Source organism: Salmo salar, chromosome 16 (assembly GCF_965601325.2).
Source record: "Salmo salar chromosome 16, fSalSal1, whole genome shotgun sequence".
Lineage (NCBI taxonomy): Eukaryota > Metazoa > Chordata > Actinopteri > Salmoniformes > Salmonidae > Salmo > Salmo salar.
Window position 1 is genome coordinate 3,760,344 of NC_138306.1, and position 19,951 is coordinate 3,780,294.

At 42.5% G+C, this 19,951-nt stretch overlaps 1 protein-coding gene across 1 annotated transcript in view; it reads right to left on the reverse strand.

The window, feature by feature from the left end:
* The window catches only part of LOC106573036 (tyrosine-protein phosphatase non-receptor type 9), a 57,062-nt gene that overhangs the window by 12,189 nt on the left and 24,922 nt on the right, over nt 1-19,951 (reverse strand). Inside the window, exons 3-4 of the mRNA XM_014147655.3 lie at nt 18,644-18,733; nt 8,543-8,667 (exon numbers count right to left, since the gene is read on the reverse strand). Coding sequence (XP_014003130.1) covers nt 8,543-8,667; nt 18,644-18,733 — 215 coding nt within the window. The remainder of the gene's footprint in view (nt 1-8,542; nt 8,668-18,643; nt 18,734-19,951) is intronic.

Here is a 19,951-nt window from a genome sequence, read left to right on the forward strand (position 1 = left end):
CTAATGGAACATTCAAGCTTATAGCCTACTACCATGTGCGCATTGCTGCGCTTATAAATGTGAAGAAATAGCCTAATAGTTTATCAACATTGTGAGCTAAACATTCTGATCGGTTACGTCAGTCCCATTGCATAAAAAAGGCATTTTGATGCTAGTGGTTGTATTAATTTGGGATCTATCGCATCCCACAACTATACCAGACTATGTTTGGAATATTTATTTCTCACACAGAATTTTTGTACTGTGGGGGATAGTAGATTGACGTAAGCTAGTGCTTTTGCTGTTCGTTAGACCTACTCATCTTGTTGGCTGTCAAAGTAAATGTGGACAGTTCTTCCAATATGCACCTCGGAATTGGATAAGGACGTACGCAGTTGCATCCCAGATGTGTCTCTTCATTTGTAGCCTGTGAGAAAGACCAGATCACCTGACAGAGAGCCATGTGAGTGAGAGGGTTTCCGATTGTTCAGCACACTCAGGGAGAAGGGCACAACGCAGCACTCCGAGACGCAAAAGTCATGGCTCTTTTTAGGGTGCATTACGGCCACAAAGGGGATATCGCCCTGAAATTTGAGGCATTATCAAGTGCTTGTCAAATTGTGAATGAAAGGGAGACTATTGGAGTGTGTACGGCCTGCGTAAAAACTAAGCAGAGCTCATGCCTTTCAAGCAACTTTTTTCAAATCATTAGAATCTCATCATGCAGTCTTACAATGTATTAAAAAGCAAAACATATAATCAAACATTTGTAGAATAACTAATGTTAGTTTAATAACTCTAAATTAAGCATATAGGAATACCTATTTCATTGTCAACCGCTCAACACAGAATAGCCGCATGTACGCACTCCCTCAAATCGTTTGGAGACAATATTTATATTTTATTCAGCTTTGTTCAATTGTATTCTTATTACTATAAGTAATATAAACTAATGCCACGGAATTATAAGCAAGTCTTGTCTGCTAAATTAACTAGTGTAGCCCACAGCCTAAGAGGGTTTTATAAATAAGCATCAACCAGTGGGTCTTGCGGCAGTTATACAGAGATGACCAGCTTACAGAGGAGTTTAGGAGTGTGTCCTATAAGGAGCATTGGTGGCAAATCTGATGGCCGAATGGTAAAGAACATCTAGCCACTCGAGAGCAACCTTACCTGCCGATCTATAAATTATGTCTCCGTAATCTAGCATGGGTAGGATGGTCATTTGAATCAGGGTTAGTTTGGCAGCTGGGGTGAAAGAGGAGCGATTACAATAGAGGAAACCAAGTCTAGACTTAACTTCAGCCTGCAGCTTTGATATGTGCTGAGAGAAGAACAGTGCACCATCTAGCCATACTCCCAAGGACTTGTATGAGGCTTCTACCTCAAGTTCTAAACCCTCAGAGGTAGTAATAACACCTGTGGGAAGAGGGGCATTCTTCTTAAAACCTCTTGAGGATACAATCCCGATAACGGGATTGGTTGGACAACAACCAGTGAGATAGCACGGCGCGATATTCAAAACAAAATAATCTCAAAATTAAAATTCAAGTATTATACGGCATTTTAAAGATGCACTACTCGTTAATCCAATCACATTGTCCGATTTCAAAAAGGCTTTATGGTGAAAGCAAAACATTAGATTATTTTAGCATAGCACCTCAGCAAAAAAAAAAAAAAAAGAAAAGCAATTTTCCAAGCACGATAGCCATCACAAAATCAGATATACAGCTAAAATTAAGCACTAACCTTTGACAATCTTCATCAGATGACACTCCTAGGACATCATGTTACACAATACATGCATTTTTTGTTCGATCAAGTTTATATTTATATCCAAAAACCCAATTTTTACATTGGCGCCTGACGTTCACAAAATGTTTTCTCCCCATAACTTCCGGTGAATAGGCACATATAAGTTACAGAAGAACTCATAAACATTGAAAAAATTTATAACAATTATAGAATTATAGATAATCTACTCCTTTATGCAACCACTTTGTCAGATTTCAAAATAACGTTACGGAAAAAGCACATTGTTCAATATTCTGAGTACAGAACTTAGCCTTCAATGCTAAGCTATACAGTTAGCCTACAACCACGGCGTCGACAAATCTCTAACAATATTTTCGAAATATTTACTTACCTTTGCTGATCTTCGGTGGGCACCCACTTCCACAAGAAATGTTCATTTGTTCTGCAAAGTCCATCATTTATGTCCAAATACGTCCGTTTTGTTGACCCATCCAGAACACTTTACAATGCCATGTGGCGTGGACGCAAATCCATTGACGAAATGTTCAAAGTTCCATTACCGTTTGTAGAAACACGTCAAACGATGTTTACAATCAATCCTTTAGGGTATTTTTTAACTTAAAATTGCGATAATTTTACAACCGGGCAATAGCTATTCATCCCAGAAGAAAAATATAAAAACGATGAAGTCACGTGCATCATAAGACACCTCTCCTCAGACTGGCCAATGATTGACTGAGCCAAAATGATCTGCCCGGTAACAGCTGACGGTTGAAACCAGTTCCTAAAGATTGTTGACAGCCAATGGAAGAGTTAGGATTTACGTTGCACCTCCTATGTCACTGTAGTTTTTCAAGGGATTCAAAACAAAAACTACATTTCTAATTTCTCCCACTTCCTGATTCAATTTTTCTCAGGTTTTTTTGCCTGCCATATGACTTCTGTTATACTCACAGACACCATTCAAACAATTTTAGAAACTTCAGTGTTTTCTATTCAAATCTACTAATAATATGCATATACTATTTTCTGGGCCAGAGTAGTAACCTGTTTAAATTGGGTACGTTTTTCATCCGGCCGTGAAAATACTGCCCCCTAGCCCCTAGAGGTTTTAACAAACCACATGACCTTTGTTTTGGAGGTGTTCAGAACAAGGCTAAGGGTAGAGAATGCTTGTTGGACACTAAGAAAGCTTTGTTGTAGAGCATTTAACACAACATCTGGGGAGGGGTCAGCTGAGTATATGACTATCATCTGCATATAAAAACAGATGAGAGAGCTTCCTACTGCCTGAGCTATGTTGTTGATGTAAATTGAGAAGAGCGTGAGGATCGAGCCTTGGGGTACTCCCTTGGTGACAGGCAGATTTTATACACTGCACTCTTTGAGGTAGTTAGCAAACCAGGCCAAAGTCCCCTCAGAGACAGCAATACTCCTTTGTTGGCCCACAAGAATGGATTGGTCTACCGTATCAAAAGCTTTGGCCAAGTCAATAAAAATAGCAGCACAATATTGCTTAGAATCAAGGGCAATGGTGTCATCATTGAGGACCTTTAAGGTTGCTGTGACACATCCATAACCTGAGCGGAAACCAGATTGCATACCCGAGAGAATACTAGACATCAAGAAAGCCTGTCAGTTGATTATTGACAAGTTTTTCCAACACTTTTGATAAACGGCGCAAAATAGAACTAGGCCTATAACAGTGAGGATGAGCTTGATCTCCCCGTTTATTTAAATTACGAACTGTGGCTGCCTTCCAAGCAATGGGAACCTCTCCAGAAAGGAGAGACGGGTTAAAAAGGTTGGAGATAGGCATTCTCTCAACCAGATTCATCAGGTAGTCATCTGGAATGCATTTCAATTAACAGGTGTGCCTTGTTAAAAGTTAATTTGTGGAATTTCTTTCCTCTTTAATGTGTTTGAGTCAATCAGTTGTGTTGTGACAAGGTAGGGGTGGTATACAGAGGATAGCACTATTTGGTAAAAGACCAAGTCCATATTATGGCAAGAACAGTTCAAATAAGCAAAGAGAAATGACAGTCCATCATTACTTTACAACATGGTCAGTCAATCTGCAGTCGCATAAACCATCAAACGCTATGATGAAACTGGCTCTAACGAGGACTGCCACAGGAAAGGAAGACCCAGTGTTACCTCTGCTCCAGAGGATAAGTTCATTAGAGTTAACTGCACCTCAGAAATTGCAGCCCAAATAAATTCAGAGTTTAAGTAACAGACGCATCTCAACATCAACTGTTCAGAGGAGACTGCGTGAATCAGGCTTTCATAGTCGAATTGCCGCAAAGAAACCACTACTAAAGGACACCAATAAAAAGAAGAGACTTGCTTGGGCCAAGAAACACAAGCAATGGACATTAGACCGGTGGAAAATCTGTCCTTTGGTCTGATGAGTCCAAATTAGATTTTTGGTTCCAACCGCCGTGTCTTTGTGAGACGCAGAGTACGTGAACGGATGATCTCCGCACGTGTGGTTCCCACCGTCAAGCATGGAGGAGGTGTGATGGTGTGGGGTTGCTTTGCTGGTGACAGTCTGATTTATTTAGAATTCAAGGCACACTTAACAAGCATGGCTACCACAGCATTCTGCAGCAATATGCCATCCCATCTGGTTTGCGCTTAGTGGGACTATAATTTATTTTTCAACAGGACAATAACCCAAAACACACCTCCAGGATGTGTAAGAGCTATTTGACCAAGAAGGAGAGTGATGGAGTGCTGAATCAGATAACCTGTTCTCCACAATTACCCAACCTCAACCCAATTGAGATGGATTGGGATGAGTTGGATCGCAGAGTGATGGAAAAGCAGCCAACAAGTGCTCAGCATATGTGTGAACTCCTTCAAGACTGTTGGAAAAGCATTCCTCATGAAGCTGGTTGAGAGAATGCCAAGATTGTGCACAGCTGTCATAAAGGCAAAGGGTGGCTACTTTGAAGAATCTCAAACATAAAATATATTTAGATTTGTTAAAACACTTTTTTGGTTACTACATGATTCCATGTGTTATTTCATTGTTTTGATGTCTTCACTATTATTCAACAAGGTAGAAAATGGTAACAATAAAGAAAAACCCTGGAATGAGTAGCTGTCCAAACTTCTGACTGGTACTGTAAATCCAAACTGGTTTTCTAGTAGACTACTAAGAGGCACAGCCAATGTTTAAAAGGGTGCTCTTTGCTGTTATACAGATTAAAACTATCAATTTTTGGTGGATTTACAGTGAAACAATTATTAAAGTATCCATATTTTTTTAAATGAAGCTATACAGAGTTGGCTACAATTCCAATGTTATCCTCCAGAAGAGACAATATATATTAGAGCAATGTGGTTAAACTCCAATGTACTGCTAGAGGATAAACCCATTTTCTTGGAGAGAATGTATAAGAAATGTATCATGTTTATGAATGGCATTGTAAACATACTCCCAACTTAATCCAGGTGTATGGAGATGTACAGTGCATTCAGAAAGTATTCAGACCCTGAGACTTTTTACACATTTTGTTACGTTACAGCATTATTCTGAAGTTGAGAAAAACAAACAATTTAATTATCAATCTGCACACAATACCCCAAAATGAAAAAGCAAAAACAGAAATTTTTGCAAATGTATTGAAAATAAAAATACTGAAATATTACATTTACATAAGTATTCAGACCCTTTACTCAGTACTTTGTTGAAGCACCTTTGGCAGCGATTACAGGCCCAAGTCTTCTTGGGTATGATGCTACAAGCTTGGCACACCTGTATTTGGGGAGTGTCTCCCATTCTTCTCTGCAGATCCTCTCAAGCTCTGTCAGGTTGGATGGGGAGCGTCGCTGCACAACTATTTTCAGGTCTCTCCAGGGATGTTCGATCGGGTTCAAGACTAGTTAGGAAACTATGCAGTATTTTGTTTTTTTTAATGTATTATTTCTTACATTGTTACCCCAGGTAATCTTAGGTTTTATTACATACAGTCGGGAGGAACTATTGGATATAAGAGCAACGTCAACTCACCAACATTACGACCAGGAATACGACTTTCCCGAAGCGGATACTCTGTTTGGCCTACCACCTAGGACAATGGATCGGATCCCAGCCAGCAACCCAAAACAACGATGCCGTAGAAGAAGAGGCAGACGGAGCAGTCTTCTGGTCAGGCTCCGTAGACGGGCACATCGCACACCGCTCCCGAGCATACTACTCACCAATGTCCAGTCTCTTGACAACAAGGTAGACGAAATCCGAGCAAGGGTAGCATTCCAGAGAGACATCCGAGGCTGTAACGTTCTTTGTTTCACGGAAACATTGCTCACTCGAGACACGCCATCTGAGTCGGTACAGCCACCTGGTTTCTTCACATATCGCGCCGACAGAAACAAGCATCTCTCTGGTAAGAAGAAGGGCGGGGGTGTATGCCTTATGATTAACGAGACGTGGTGTGATCATAACAATATACAGGAACTCAAGTCCTTTTGTTCACCTGACTTAGAATTCCTCACTATCAAATGCCGACCGCATTATCTACCAAGAGAATTCTCTTCGATCATAATCACAGTCGTGTATATCCCCCCCAAGCAGACACATCGACGGCCCGGAAAGAACTTCATTGAACTCTATGTAAACTGGAAACCACATATCCTGAGGCTGCATTTATTGTAGCCGGGGATTTTAACAAGGCTAATCTGAAAACAACGCTCCCCAAATTCTATCAGCATATCGATTGTGCTACCAGTGGTAGCAAAACCCTGGATCATTGTTATACTAACTTCCGCGACGCATATAAGGCCCTCCCCCGCCCTCCCTTCCTTCGGAAAAGCTGACCACGACTCCATTTTGTTGCTCCCAGCCTATAGACAGAAACTAAAAACAGGAAGCTCCCGCCCTCAGGTCTGTTCAACGCTGGTCCGACCAATCGGATTCCACGCTTCAAGATTGCTTCGATCACGTGGACTGGGATATGTTCCGCATTGCGTCGAACAACAACATTGACGAATACGCTGATTCGGTGTGCGAGTTCATTAACAAGTGCATCGGTGATGTTGTACCCACAGCGTCTATTAAAACATTCCCCAACCAGAAACCGTGGATTGATGGCAGCATTTGCGCAAAACTGAACGTGCGAACCACTGCTTTTAATCAGGGCAAGGTGACCAGAAACATGACCGAATACAAACAGTGTAGCTATTCCCTCCGCAAGGCAATCAAACAAGCTGAGCATCAGTACAGAGAAAAAGTGGAGTCGCAATTCAACGGCTTAGACATGTGAGGTATGTGGCAGGGTCTACAGTCAATCACGGACTACAAAAGAAAAACCAGCCCCGTTGCGCATCACGATGCCTTGCTCCCAGACAGACTGAACAACTTTTTTGCTCGCTTTGAGGACAATACAGTGCCACTGACACTGCCCGCCACCAAAACCTGCGGGCTCTCCTTCACTGTAGCTAACGTGAGTAAAACATTTAAACGTGTTAACCCTCGCAAGGCTGCAGGCCCAGACGGCATCCCCGGCCGCGTCCTCAGAGCATGCGCAGACCAGCTGGCTGGTGTGTTTACAGACATATTCAATCAATCCTTATCCCAGTCCGCTGTCCCCACATGCTTCAAGAGGGCCACCATTGTTCCTGTTCCCAAGAAAGCTAAGGTAACTGAGCTAAATGACTACCGCCCTGTAGCACTCACTTCCGTCATCATGAAGTGCTTTGAGAGACTAGTCAAGGACCATATCACCTCCACCCTACCTGACACCCTAGACCCACTCCAATTTGGTTTCCGCCACAATAGGTCCACAGATGACGCAATCACCATCACACTGCACACTGCCCTAACCGATCTGGACAAGAGGAATACCTATGTAAGAATGCTGTTCATCGATTACAGCTCAGCATTTAACACCATAGTACCCTCCAAACTCGTCATTAAGCTCGAGACCCTGGGTCTCGACCCCCGCCCTGTGCAACTGGGTCCTGGACTTCATGATGGGCCCCCCCAGGTGGTGAGGGTAGGTAACATCTCCACCCCGCTGATCCTCAACACTGGGTCCCCACAATGTATTGTATTTGCTGTATTGCGAGAGGAAATGGTAGAATTATGATTTATTGGGAAAGATGGGTTGATCTGTGGCTGTTTGAAGAGTGGAATTGACGAGTGTTGGAATAATTATATATACAAATGTATGTACAGTATAAAAGTTTGAGGTCCTCCAATCAGTGGTGAGGGTGGGGATGGGATTATTGTTTGTTTTGATGCTGTGAGCGGTGTGTGTTCTGGTCTTGGTAGTTATGGGTGTGCTCGCTTCCATGTGGCGGGCCTTGGTTTTTCCCACCCTTGGAAAATCCCTTTGGGCTGGGGGCAGTGCCTTGCTGGCGTCTCGGTGCAGGTGGGGGAGAGCGCACCCACTGACCAGAGCACCCGCTAATGGGAGTGGCCATTTGTACTGTATTGTTGTTTTAAAGAAATGGCCATATACCACACCTTATTGCTTAATTATAATGCCTTTATGTGCTATACGTAAATCATTATAATTCATGACATAGGTGCTAATAGCTGCTCATCAATAATGGAGTAAAAAAGGATTCTAAAATCGCTCATCAGGTCATACAAATTACACACACTTTCACAACAAACTGTCACCGTGCAATGCCAACATCCTGTCTCAATTTGTCTGCTGTGTTGTAAAACTAAGCCTGCCTTTACCCAATGGTCTTGATCAATTAAGACAATTGGGACAGAGACTGAGTCTCACCTACATAATTGAACAGAACACATAGGCTAATGCTAAAATATGTATCTCGTTGTTCTCACCTCTCCACAGCCCGGTCCAGGAGGTAGAAGAGAGCCTGCAGGACAACATGGTTCCCTGTCTTGTTGGGGTGGTGGAGTTTGGCTGTGTACAAGGCTATGGAGGCGCCTGATGGGTCTCGTACACTCTGGTTGAACAGAACAGAGACAGGGGTCAGAGTGAGGAGAGATTAGGGTGTGCTTCTTAGCTGCACTGTGGGGCACTGAAGTCCAACATCCTGATTCAAATAGGATTCTATATAGTACCTGTGGGTGAGAAAAAAAATAAGCAAATAAGCAGTAACGCATCACAAAAGTCATTTAAACATAGAAAAGTGTTAAAAAGTCACCACAAGTTTATCACTTGGTATACATTTCTATTTTTCTCCATTGGCATAATACCAGAGGTGTATACAGTTTACACTAAGGCTGGGAATTGCCAGTGACCTCACGATACAATATTATCACGATACTTAAGTGCTGATAAGATACGTATTGCGCTTCTCACTATTCTATATGTAATGTAATTCGATACTGTGATTATATTGCGTTGTGATGTTCCAAACACATTGCTCACCATGTCTTCTGCAGAGGGACAACAGAGTCATGAGAATACGAGTTTTGATCAGTCATGGAAATAAAAGTGCTGAAAATAAAAAAGATGGAGAACAAGCTATGAATGAAAAATACTGGCATTTTGTCGCAGGTACAGCCAACTAGCGCAAAAAGAATATTGCCAAAATGATATAATATATCATCAAAAATAATATCCTGAATTGTAACTATAGATTTTTCCCCCATCACTAGTTTACAGTAGAGGTGCATACAGAAAGGTTTGAGGCAAAACTCTAGTCTAGATTCATTGCACAATGAATCCAACATGCAATTATCAAATACATGTAAAGTCATGGCAGCCTGCATATCAAAAATGGGGTCTGGTGTTCAGTTTGACCACAGGATGGCAAAGTGGACATGACCATGAGAAGCAATGAGAGCTTTGGCCACAGGGAGGCACCTGGGTTCAAAGTCAGTAGATTTAAAATGGGCGCCACCTCACATCTCTGAAGGAGTGACTTCTATGAAACAAACTGTCAGTATGAATGGAACATCTAACTAAAGACAAAACAATTGTGAAAAACAGGGCCCCATTCAATTAAATTAAAACAGGTCACCGGTCACTGGATTAGGACATTCTTTCACTGTGAGTTACTGGGTGACCTATTAAAAATGATTGAATTTCAACTGAGTAGTATAGAATAGTTTATAGTCTGAACTGCAACACTGAAGAGCATACAATACATTTTTCCACAATTAACACTCACCCCAGCATCCAAAAAGCAGATCGAATGACTTAGTTTGATTAGGCAATAATAAAAAGTAGGGATGCACGATATATCGGCGAATATCGGAATTGGCCGATATTAGCAAAAAATGCCAACATCGGCCCGATGTCTAGTGTAACGGCGATGTGCAAAACCGATGTCTAAGATTACGTGCATACCTATATAACGTAGGTACATGACATAATGACGCCACGTAAAATTTTGCGCTACACGTGTAACACAGCATTCCTAACCTAGCCCACAATGTCTGCTGTGTGGATCGAGCAGTCAACAAGTCAAGCAGTCATTTGAAAGAATAAGAACATTTCAGCGAGACAACTCAAAATCAAAATCCATTAACGCCAAGATAATGGAATTCATTGCCCTTGACAATCAACCGTTCTCTGTCGTGGGTGATGTCGGCTTTTGCCGACTAATCGAGTACCATTACACACTACCAACTGCGCCATTTTTAAGATGTTGCCCTACCGGAGATACACAGTAATAGCGTCACTGCTATTAGCTTCACAACTGGCATTTGGACCAGCGATATCAGCCTCATGAGCATGCCGAGTCTGATCCTTCCAATATAAATAAAAAAAACAATTGAGTTACAAATTACACTTTAATAAAATGAATTGACTCTTCAAATGGGATGATTTCACTGAACAACAATAGGGAACATTGAATGATCCCCAATGATCCATCGTATCTCCCAAAAACGTTTTTAACATACATCTGTAAAATGACAACCAAAGCTTTAGTTTCTAGACTTTCTTCCTCTCAGGCTTCCATGTCTTCTCCCTGCACCTCTTCAATGTCCACCTCCTGAACATCAGACTCTGAGGCCCCATCTTTACTGTTACTTTCCAACCTTGTTGAGGATGGCTCGTGGTCAGGCTCAAAAAGCCAAAAACTTGCCTGGATGGCCACCAATTTTTCAACCCTTGTATTGGTCAGCCTGTTACATGCTTTGGTGCATGTGTTCCCAAACAAGGACCAGTTGCGCTCTGAGGTGGCTGATTTTGGTGGGATTTGGAGGATGATGGAGGCAACAAGGGAAAGAGCCTCAGAGCCACAAAGTCCCTTCCACCAGGTGGTTGATGAGATATGTTGGCACAACTGCCATATTGCACCTCCATCCCAAAGCCCTTACATCATCCAGGAGGATCCTCTTGATGGGCCTGTCCATATCGGCAGACTGTGATATGGCCATTTCATGGAGAGATTCCTTCCCCTCCAGGAAACTGTCAAACATGATGACAACACCACCCCAATGGGTGTTTCTGGGCAGCTTCAATCTGGTGCTCCTTCTCACTTCATTTTAACAAAAGAAAAAAAATACAACTTATCCGTTTCACATTTTAACAGTATCTCACGCCAAGGCTTCATGATCCTGGAGATCAAAATGTAAAACAATATTATGGGAATAAACTATCAATTTTCAGTTAATTTAAGTAGATACTTCATCAAATATCCTTGATGACGAATAAAGTGAGAAGGGAGGTAGATTTCTGCTGTAACTTGATGACCCTTCACGTACTTAACCATTTCCTTGGCGCTCTTGTAGAGTGTATCCATTGTTTTCAGTGCCATGACTTCCTTGAGGAGCAGATTCAATGCATGATCAGCACAGCCAATGGGTGTAATGTGAGGGTAGGACACCTCCACTTTAGACCAAGCAGCCTTCATGTTCACAGCGTTGTCTGTCACCAGTGCAAATACCTTCTGTGGTCCAAGGTCATTGATGACTGCCTTCAGCTCATCTGCAATGTAGAGACCGGTGTCTGTTGTGTCTGTGCTCTTGTAGAATACTGGTTGAGGGGTGGAGATGATGTTGTTAATTATTCCTTGCCCACGAACATTCAACCACCCATCAGAGATGATTGCAATACAGTCTGCTTTCTCTATGATTCGCTTGACCTTCACTTGAACTCTGCATGCAGCAAATGAGTAGATAAAGCATGTCTGGTTGGAGGGGTGTATGCTGGGCGAAGAACATTCAGAAATCACCTCCAATACACATTGCCTGTTAGCATCAGAGGTGAACCAGTCGCATACACAGCTCAAGCAAGACATGCATCAGCATTTCTCTGACTACGTTCCTCCATTGAATCAAAAAATCTTCTGATGGGGGTTGGAGGGACGCCATGTGCGACTGACGTATTTTCTGTTTGCTCCCGCAGTATTCTTAAAGTTTATGTGAATTTTGCAGCAGAACCGTATTTATTTTCAAATATTAGTACGGTGATCCCTTTTCCTAAAAACCAAGACTACTTTGCTTTCGATTGTCAGCATGTCGACCAAACATAAGGCCAAAAACATGACTTTCAGGAAACCTGGCCTACAAGACCCACTCTCATCACCGCCCTCTCCTGAGTCTGAGGGCCCGGGGACTCACACTTTACCCGGGGGTGCGGCTTGGCCTGGCGGTGCTGAAATGAACATTCAAGGCCATCAAACTACTACGCTCTGAGATAGTTGAAATGAAAACGGAGGTAGTTGCTACGATTGAGGCCCGAATACAGGAGGTTTCTGATACTTTAAAAGCAGATCTAACCATCCTGCGGAACGAGACAGTGCCAGTAATCACATCACTCAAAACAACAAGAGTTGCACACTACAACAATTGCAGCACTGGAGACCTCCGCTACCAATGTCTCCGACTGAACAACCTCTCTGGAGGCTGACGTGAAACGCCTGGCTGCGGATTTGAAAAAGGTGCAGGAGAGTTGTGTGAGTTTAGAGGGATTCTCTCGCCGCAATAACCTGAGACTGGTATCGGTACCAGAGGCAGCGGAAATGCCTCGCGCCACGGATTCCGTTTCTGGGCTGCTGAAGGATGTTCTTGCCTTGGATGAGAAGCCCCTGATTGATCGTGCCCACCAGTCGCTGCGCCCAAAGCCCCGGGATGGTGAGAGGCCCTGTGACATAATTCTTCAAGTGCACTTTTTCCATGAGAAGATGGAGATTCTCCGACGAGCCCGCAATACCACTCTGAGCTTTCAAGGACAGAGCTTCTCTATCTACCAGGACTACTCTCCCACTGTTTCCAGGCAGCGCGCAGCTTTCGGGCAGGCCAAACAACTACTACAGGACCATCCAGGTGTGAAGTATGGACTGCGATTCCCGGCTATCTCATGATGGTAAAGACTACACATTTGAGTCTCCGGATGAGGCTATGGCGCACATTCAACGTCACATCAAGAAGTCTTGAACTTGCTCATAGATCAGCAACTGTTGCTTGCGAACTGTGGATAGTAAGTAGCCCGCCTGTGGTACAATTATGTTTAGTAATAACATACGATTCTTGTATAGTTGGGGAGTTGGCGAACCCAGTCGGGCTTATTTGATGTGATCTAATGTTTTGATCATCTAGTGTGCAGCAAGCATTCAGTCATTTTAATTTCATTGTATTAAGGTTTTACTTAACTCCATTGTTCCTAGGCGCTCGTATTCACCTACTCAGTTTGTTTACATAGTGTCTCAGTGATTCAAAATATTTTTGGTTATTTGTTTACTGCATCCGTTTGTACCGACCCAGTAAACAGTAAATGTTCCGAGGCTACACGTTTTTGTGGGTCTTCACTTCAATTTTAAAGTTTTGAATGTCATTTATGCCCAGAAAACGTTCAACGTTGCGCACACGTAATTTTTTGGTCTTGGCTGTAAGGTGTCTTATCGTCAAACTAGACAATTATTATACTTTTTTGGATTGTCTTACTATGATTTGCTTACTTCAAATTAGGTTTTTGGTTGAGAGCCTTTATACATTTTATTTATTTTCTCTCTCAATGCCTGTTATAAGACTGGGAATATAATTATATACATCTACAAGTGGTGCTTTTGTAATTTCGTTTGCACAAGGGATTCACTTTTATTTCTCTCTCTTTTTGCTGCTTGATCCACTAACATAAAACGCGACTTTAAAGAGCAGGACTGTGGGTTTGGGTTTAACGCCGCACTCTCACAGACATACTGTGCGAAGAGAACATGTTCTATTTAGGCTTGTACCTCGTTTGGGGAGGTACTGTCTGGGATGGGGAGAGGTGGTTGGGGGGAGGAAGGAGGTTGAATTGTTCAGTTCTAATGTTGTCGTTCTGTCTTTTTTGGGGGGTTTTCTGTGCTTTTTCCAAATATCTTGCACCGTACATTATTACTCTGAGACAAGTTAATCTGTGGTTTTTGGGTACTGATTGCTTTTCCACTCTATGCTCTAATGATAGGGTTGTATAACGGGAGTGCTCAGGGTGGCCGAAACAATACAATCAAGTACATTTCGTGGAACAACCCTGTGAAGCGTAAGAGGGTACTGACACACTTAAAGGGTTTGAATGCAAATTTTGCATTTCTACAAGAGACTCACTTGAGGACTGGTGAGCATTTAAGGATGCGTAGGGACTGGGTTGGTCAAGTGTTCCACTCTAACTTTCATAGTAAATCAAGGGGTGCTGCCATTTTGGTTGATAAATCTACTCCCCTTGTAGCTTCTGAGGTTATTGCTGATCCTAAGGGACGATACGTCATAATAACCGGTAAACTGTTTTCCACCCCTCTTGTTTTGGCTAGTGTTTATGCTCCCAATTGGGATGACAAGTTTAATTTCTTCCTTTTTATCTGCTATACCCAATTTAGATTCCCATTTGTTGATTTTAGGGGGGGGGGGGGGGGGGGGATTTCAACTGTACAATGTCCCCAGTTCTTGAAAAGAACTACAAAGAACTACAGGCCCATCTAAATGTGCCCTACTTATTCAATCTTTCCTTCAGAAATAATCTGTGTGTGAGGCCTGGCATTTCCTACACCCTACAGATAGACAGTATTCCTTTTATTCTCATGTTCATCAAACATACTCCCGCATTGATTACTTCTTTTTGGACAAAAACTTCCAGACAGAGTTGTCTACTCTCCCCTTGTTGTTTGCTTTGGCAATCGAGCCTCTCACACTACGCTCTAATGATGCCATTCAAGGTATAATCAGGATGGGCTTAGAGCAGGAAGTCACGCTACATGCTGAGGACCTCCTTTTGTTTATTTTTATTTATTTTACCTTTATTTAACTAGGCAGGTCAGTTAAGAACAAATTCTTATTTTCAATGATGGCCTAGGAACAGTGGGTTAACTGCCTTGTTCAGGGGCAGAACAACATATTTGTACCTTGTCCAATCAGGGATTCGAACTTGCAACCTTTCAATTACTAGTCCAACGCTCTAACCACTAGGCTACGCTGCCGCCCCAAAATGTTATCTCCAACCCTGATACCTCATTGGTGCCTTATCTGTTCTTATAAAGTTTGGATCAATCTCAGGGTACAAGCTGAATCTAGGCAAGAGTGAGCTTTTTCCTGTAAATAAACCTGCTTTAAAGTGCTCTTTTGCAAGTTTTCAGTTTAGGATTGTCCGGGATCAATTCACCTACTTGGGAGTTAAAGTGACATGGAAATATTCAAATTTGTTTCACTAAAAGTTTGTTGCTCTAGCTGACAGTTTGAAACAATATTTTACTTTTTGGAATTCGCTACCTCTTTCTCTTATTGGAAGGATTAATGTCATTAAAATGAATGTGTTGACCAAATGTTTATGTATTTCAATGTTTACCCATTTTTATTATAAAATATTTGTTTAATTCACTGGATCAAACATTCATGTATTTTATTTGGGATGGCAAGGTACCACGGATTGGTAGAAAACATTTACAGAAGCCTAAGGCATTGGGTGGTTTAGCTCTACCAAATTTTGAGACATACTATTGGGCTGCAAATTTCAGAGCCCTTTTGTACTGGCTGCAGACTGATCCTACTGGCCCTAGAGCACTCTGGGTCCAGATAGGAGTCTGAATCATGTAAACCTGCTGCACTTTCTTCTGTGTTGTGCTCGTCTCTCCCAGTGTCCCTAGGCAAAAGGTGTGTTAACCCAATTGTAAAGCAGTCTCTTAAAATTTGGAATCAGTTCCGTTTAGCCTTTAGCCTCTGAGGCTTTTCTCTACCAGGTCCAATCAATCAGAACATTTTATTTCCTCCATCTTTGAATGATGGGGCTTTTGCCATCTGGCACTCACTAGGCCTCTCCTCACTAGCCCAATTATTCTTTGATGATACATTTGTCCCTTTTGCTCAGCTACAGGAAAAGTTCAACCTCCCCCAATCCCACTTTTTCCGCTATCTCCAGACTAGGAACTTTGTCAGAGCTAACACACCTGAATTTCCCCATAGGCCTGTGAATACAGCTATAGAGAGAATCTTTGAGCTGAACAAGCTTCCTAGGGGCGCAATTTCAGATGTATATGCAATCATTAAAAGGCACCAAAGAAGGGTTCTGTAAGTCATTAAAGACTCGATGGGAAAATAATTTTGGGGAGGAACTTGGGGAAGACACCTGGGAATCTGTGCTGTACAGGGTGCATTCATCCTATTTTAGCACTAGACACAGCCTCATTCAATTCAAGGTGGTTCACCGTATCCACTGGTCCGGGGCAAAACTTGGAAGAATATTCTCTGATTTTGATCCTACCTGTGTCAGATGTAAAACGGAACCAACCACACTGTTGCATATGTTTTGGGGCTGTCAAACTGTCAGGTTTCTGGGAATTAATATTTAAAAGTTTCTCTGATATATATGACGATGTTATAGATCCGTCTCCCCTTACAGCCCTTTTTGGTGTACTGCCCATAGGTACCCCCCCTGTCAAGAATCCAGTCGGACACTGTTGCTTATACAACTCTTTTAGCTAGACGGCTAATACTTCAGAACTGCAAGATGGCATCTCCCCCATCTTGTAAATTTTGGGTGAGAGACGTGGGAACCCCAAACTGTTTTATGGGGCTTGGGCTCCATTCCGGTCTTATTTTAAACAGTCCATCCTCTGATGGCATTCATATTAAAACAAAAATAAGTCTGTATTTGACTCCCCTGTGACCCAAGGGTTGGATGAGCATTTCTTTGTGGGTTTTTTTGGGGAGGGGGGGATTAAGGTTGATGATGTGCTTATTGATTGTGACCTGCGGATGCCTTGTTCATCTTGCCCGGTCAGAGACTAAAAAGTGAGCTTGTTTTGCCCTGTTTTTTTTGTTTTTTTTACATTTTGTTCACGCTTACATAAAATGACATTTTTTTTCTTTTAAAGCATTATAAAGTTTATTTTTGGTCCAGTGGATGGTCGGTCTGTGGCCATGACTGTCTGTGAGTGGTTGCATTTCTCCACCCCTGTCCCTTGACTGTTTACAGGAACAATGGTGAGGTGTTTGCTCTGTCCCTGTACTACAGATTGCCCTTTAACCTTTGTAGCCTTCTGCCCGGTGTGTTTAACTTATCTTTTTTCTAGTTGAGTATATTATTTATATTGTTTTGTGTTGTCTTGTGTGTAAAACTGAATAAACAGAGTTTAACAACAACAAAACACTTTTGATTCCAGGAGGACCATGAGCTTTTGCTATCGATAAGGTGTCTGATTCATCATTTTCACGTCGAATAGAAGTAGAGGGACTTTTGTCAGTGGTTGCTTGTTGGTAGAGCATGGTGTTTGCAACACCAGGGTTGTGGGTTCGATTCCCACGGGGGGCCAGCACAGAAAAAAAAAAAAAAATGTATGAAATTGTATGAAATGTATGCATTCACTACTGTAAGTCGCTCTGGATAAGAGCGTCTGCTAAATGACTAAAATGTTGTGAGCGCTGAGGGAACGTTATGCTCTTGGCCAGATGATTCTGCATCTTTGTTGCATTCTTCACATATGATTTGGCACAGTATTTGCAAATGTACACAGCTTTTCCTTTTACATTAGCTGCAGTGAAATGTCTCCACACATCAGATAGTGCCTGTGGCATTTTTCTGTAAAGATTCCCCCAAAAAATTCTATCTGTAAAAAATAACAAATACAATTCCATGTACAGATAAATAGTTAAGCAGTTAGATTAAACAATTCCTTTGTAAGATAAATGTTTTGAAATTAAAGATGTATGGAAACAGGTGAATTAACACTCCTCAGTTAGCAGGCTCAAGCACGCTAAAACCCACATGGTAGCAAAAATGAACTAGCAGAAATTGTTAACGAGTTAAATTATTTAAACACACTTTGCTGTAGGCTACTATTTACTAGTTATCAAAAAAGCATGTATGTCATATAAAATATACCCCACCCAGTATTGTAATCAAAACTTACCAGAAAGCATGTAGTCCTTGGCTCAGTGTACAGTGTGGGCTCAATAGCATCTCATTAGTGTGCAAGATCTTGAGAATCAGCTGTACATGTGATGGAAAAGTGCTCTGTGCATGCAGAGGGTTGCAATTCCATTGAATTGGGGATAGTTTAACCAAAATATGCCACAACCCCCATACCCCACCTACTACTGTCTGCGTAACTACTACAGCAGAAAGCAGCCTAGTCGGCACAGCTCCATATATCTCATAGTCGTAAAAGAAAAAAACAGATGATCCCAGAGCATTTCCTGCACTGTTCCCCCCCATCCTGACGAGAGCATCCTCCTAATGGAATGGGAGTGAGAGGCGTTGAGACGGTATGTGACATGACATTACCGTCTCTGTCTGCGAGCCATGCATGGCCCATTGCACTGACTGACTAATGGCCCCGGGGAGGGGAATCGACATCCGCTACCCGCTCCAGACAGGGGATAACCAATGCAATGAGTCTGGTCCTGGAGTTGTTTTAGCGTTTATCTTTTTTCAGCATCTGGGTCGTGTTCAGTAGGAGATAGTTAAGATGGTTGTTGTAGGCTTAATGCCACAGAGGGTTGCCAAAACTGCCATACGCCTTTGCACACACAAAACACAAACACTATTAAACTCACCAGCACAGTGAACTTCCCACTGAGCAGCTCCGAATGCAGAGGTTCCTCCTGAGGCTGTAGTTTGACGATGCCCTCTTTCAGACGCGTCTCCTGGACACATGAAAAAATAAGAATTAAGGGAACATCAGGCCTGTGAAGTCTACAGGCTTTTGTTCCAGTTCAGCACTAACACACTTGATTCAAATTATCCAAATCCACCTAAACAGTCTTCAATGTAGGCCACTACTATCAGTTGAATCAGGTGTGGTAGTGCAGGACTGCATTTCCCCATCCCAGACCTAGTGTGTCTCAGAACTCTTCAGTGATTGGTCTTTCCTTCATCTGCATTGGTTAAAGGCTGGAAGGATGAAAGGGGAAAGGGGGATACCTAGTCAGTTGTCCAACTGAAATGTGTCTTCCACATTTAACCCAACCCCTCTGAATCAGAGAGGTGTGGGGGGCTGCCTAAATCGACATGTCTTCGGAGGCAATATATGGATGAGTCCTACCAGCAAGTGTGCTCTCAACCGTCATGTGATTAAAGGGAAGTTTAGCTGAAAGGAAAGAGAAAAGGAAAGGAAACCATTTCTGAGGAGATTTTCAGGATGTATGGTATTGCAGAGATACTGTGATAGCCAAGCAGATAAGGTATAAATAAATATAAATAAATACCCGTGGGAAGCTGTGAATTGAACCTTGTAGGCTACATGACAGTACTGTATATTTACAAAGAACTACCTGTCCAAGTGACTAGAAAGCCTTTACCTTGATCCACGTGGAGCAGAGCTTAAACTGACCACCGTGGCAAACAATTGGATACCCGTGGACTCAAGGATTATGACGTATTACTTAACATGCTTACACACTGAACAAAAATACACTACATGACCAAACGTATGTGGACACCTGATCGTCAAACATCTCATTACAAAATCATGGCCATTAATATGGAGTTGGTCCCCCCTTTGCTGCTATAACAGCCTCCACTCTTCTGGGAAGGCTTTCCACTAGATGTTGGAACAGTGCTACGGAGACCTGCTTCCATTCAGCCACAAGAGCATTAGTGAGGTCAGGCACTGATGTTGGGTTATTAGGCCCGGCTCACAGTCGGTGTTCCAATTCATCCCAAAGTCGTTCGATGGGTTTGAGCAGGAGTACTTCCACACCGATCTCGACAAACCATTTCTGTAATGGATGGGGGCTCCTGAGTGGCGCAGCGGTCTAAGGCACTGCATCTCAGTGAAAGAGGCGTCACTCCAGTCCCTGGTTTGAATCCAGACTGCATCACATCCGGCTGTGATTGGGAGTCCCATAGGGCAGCGCACAATT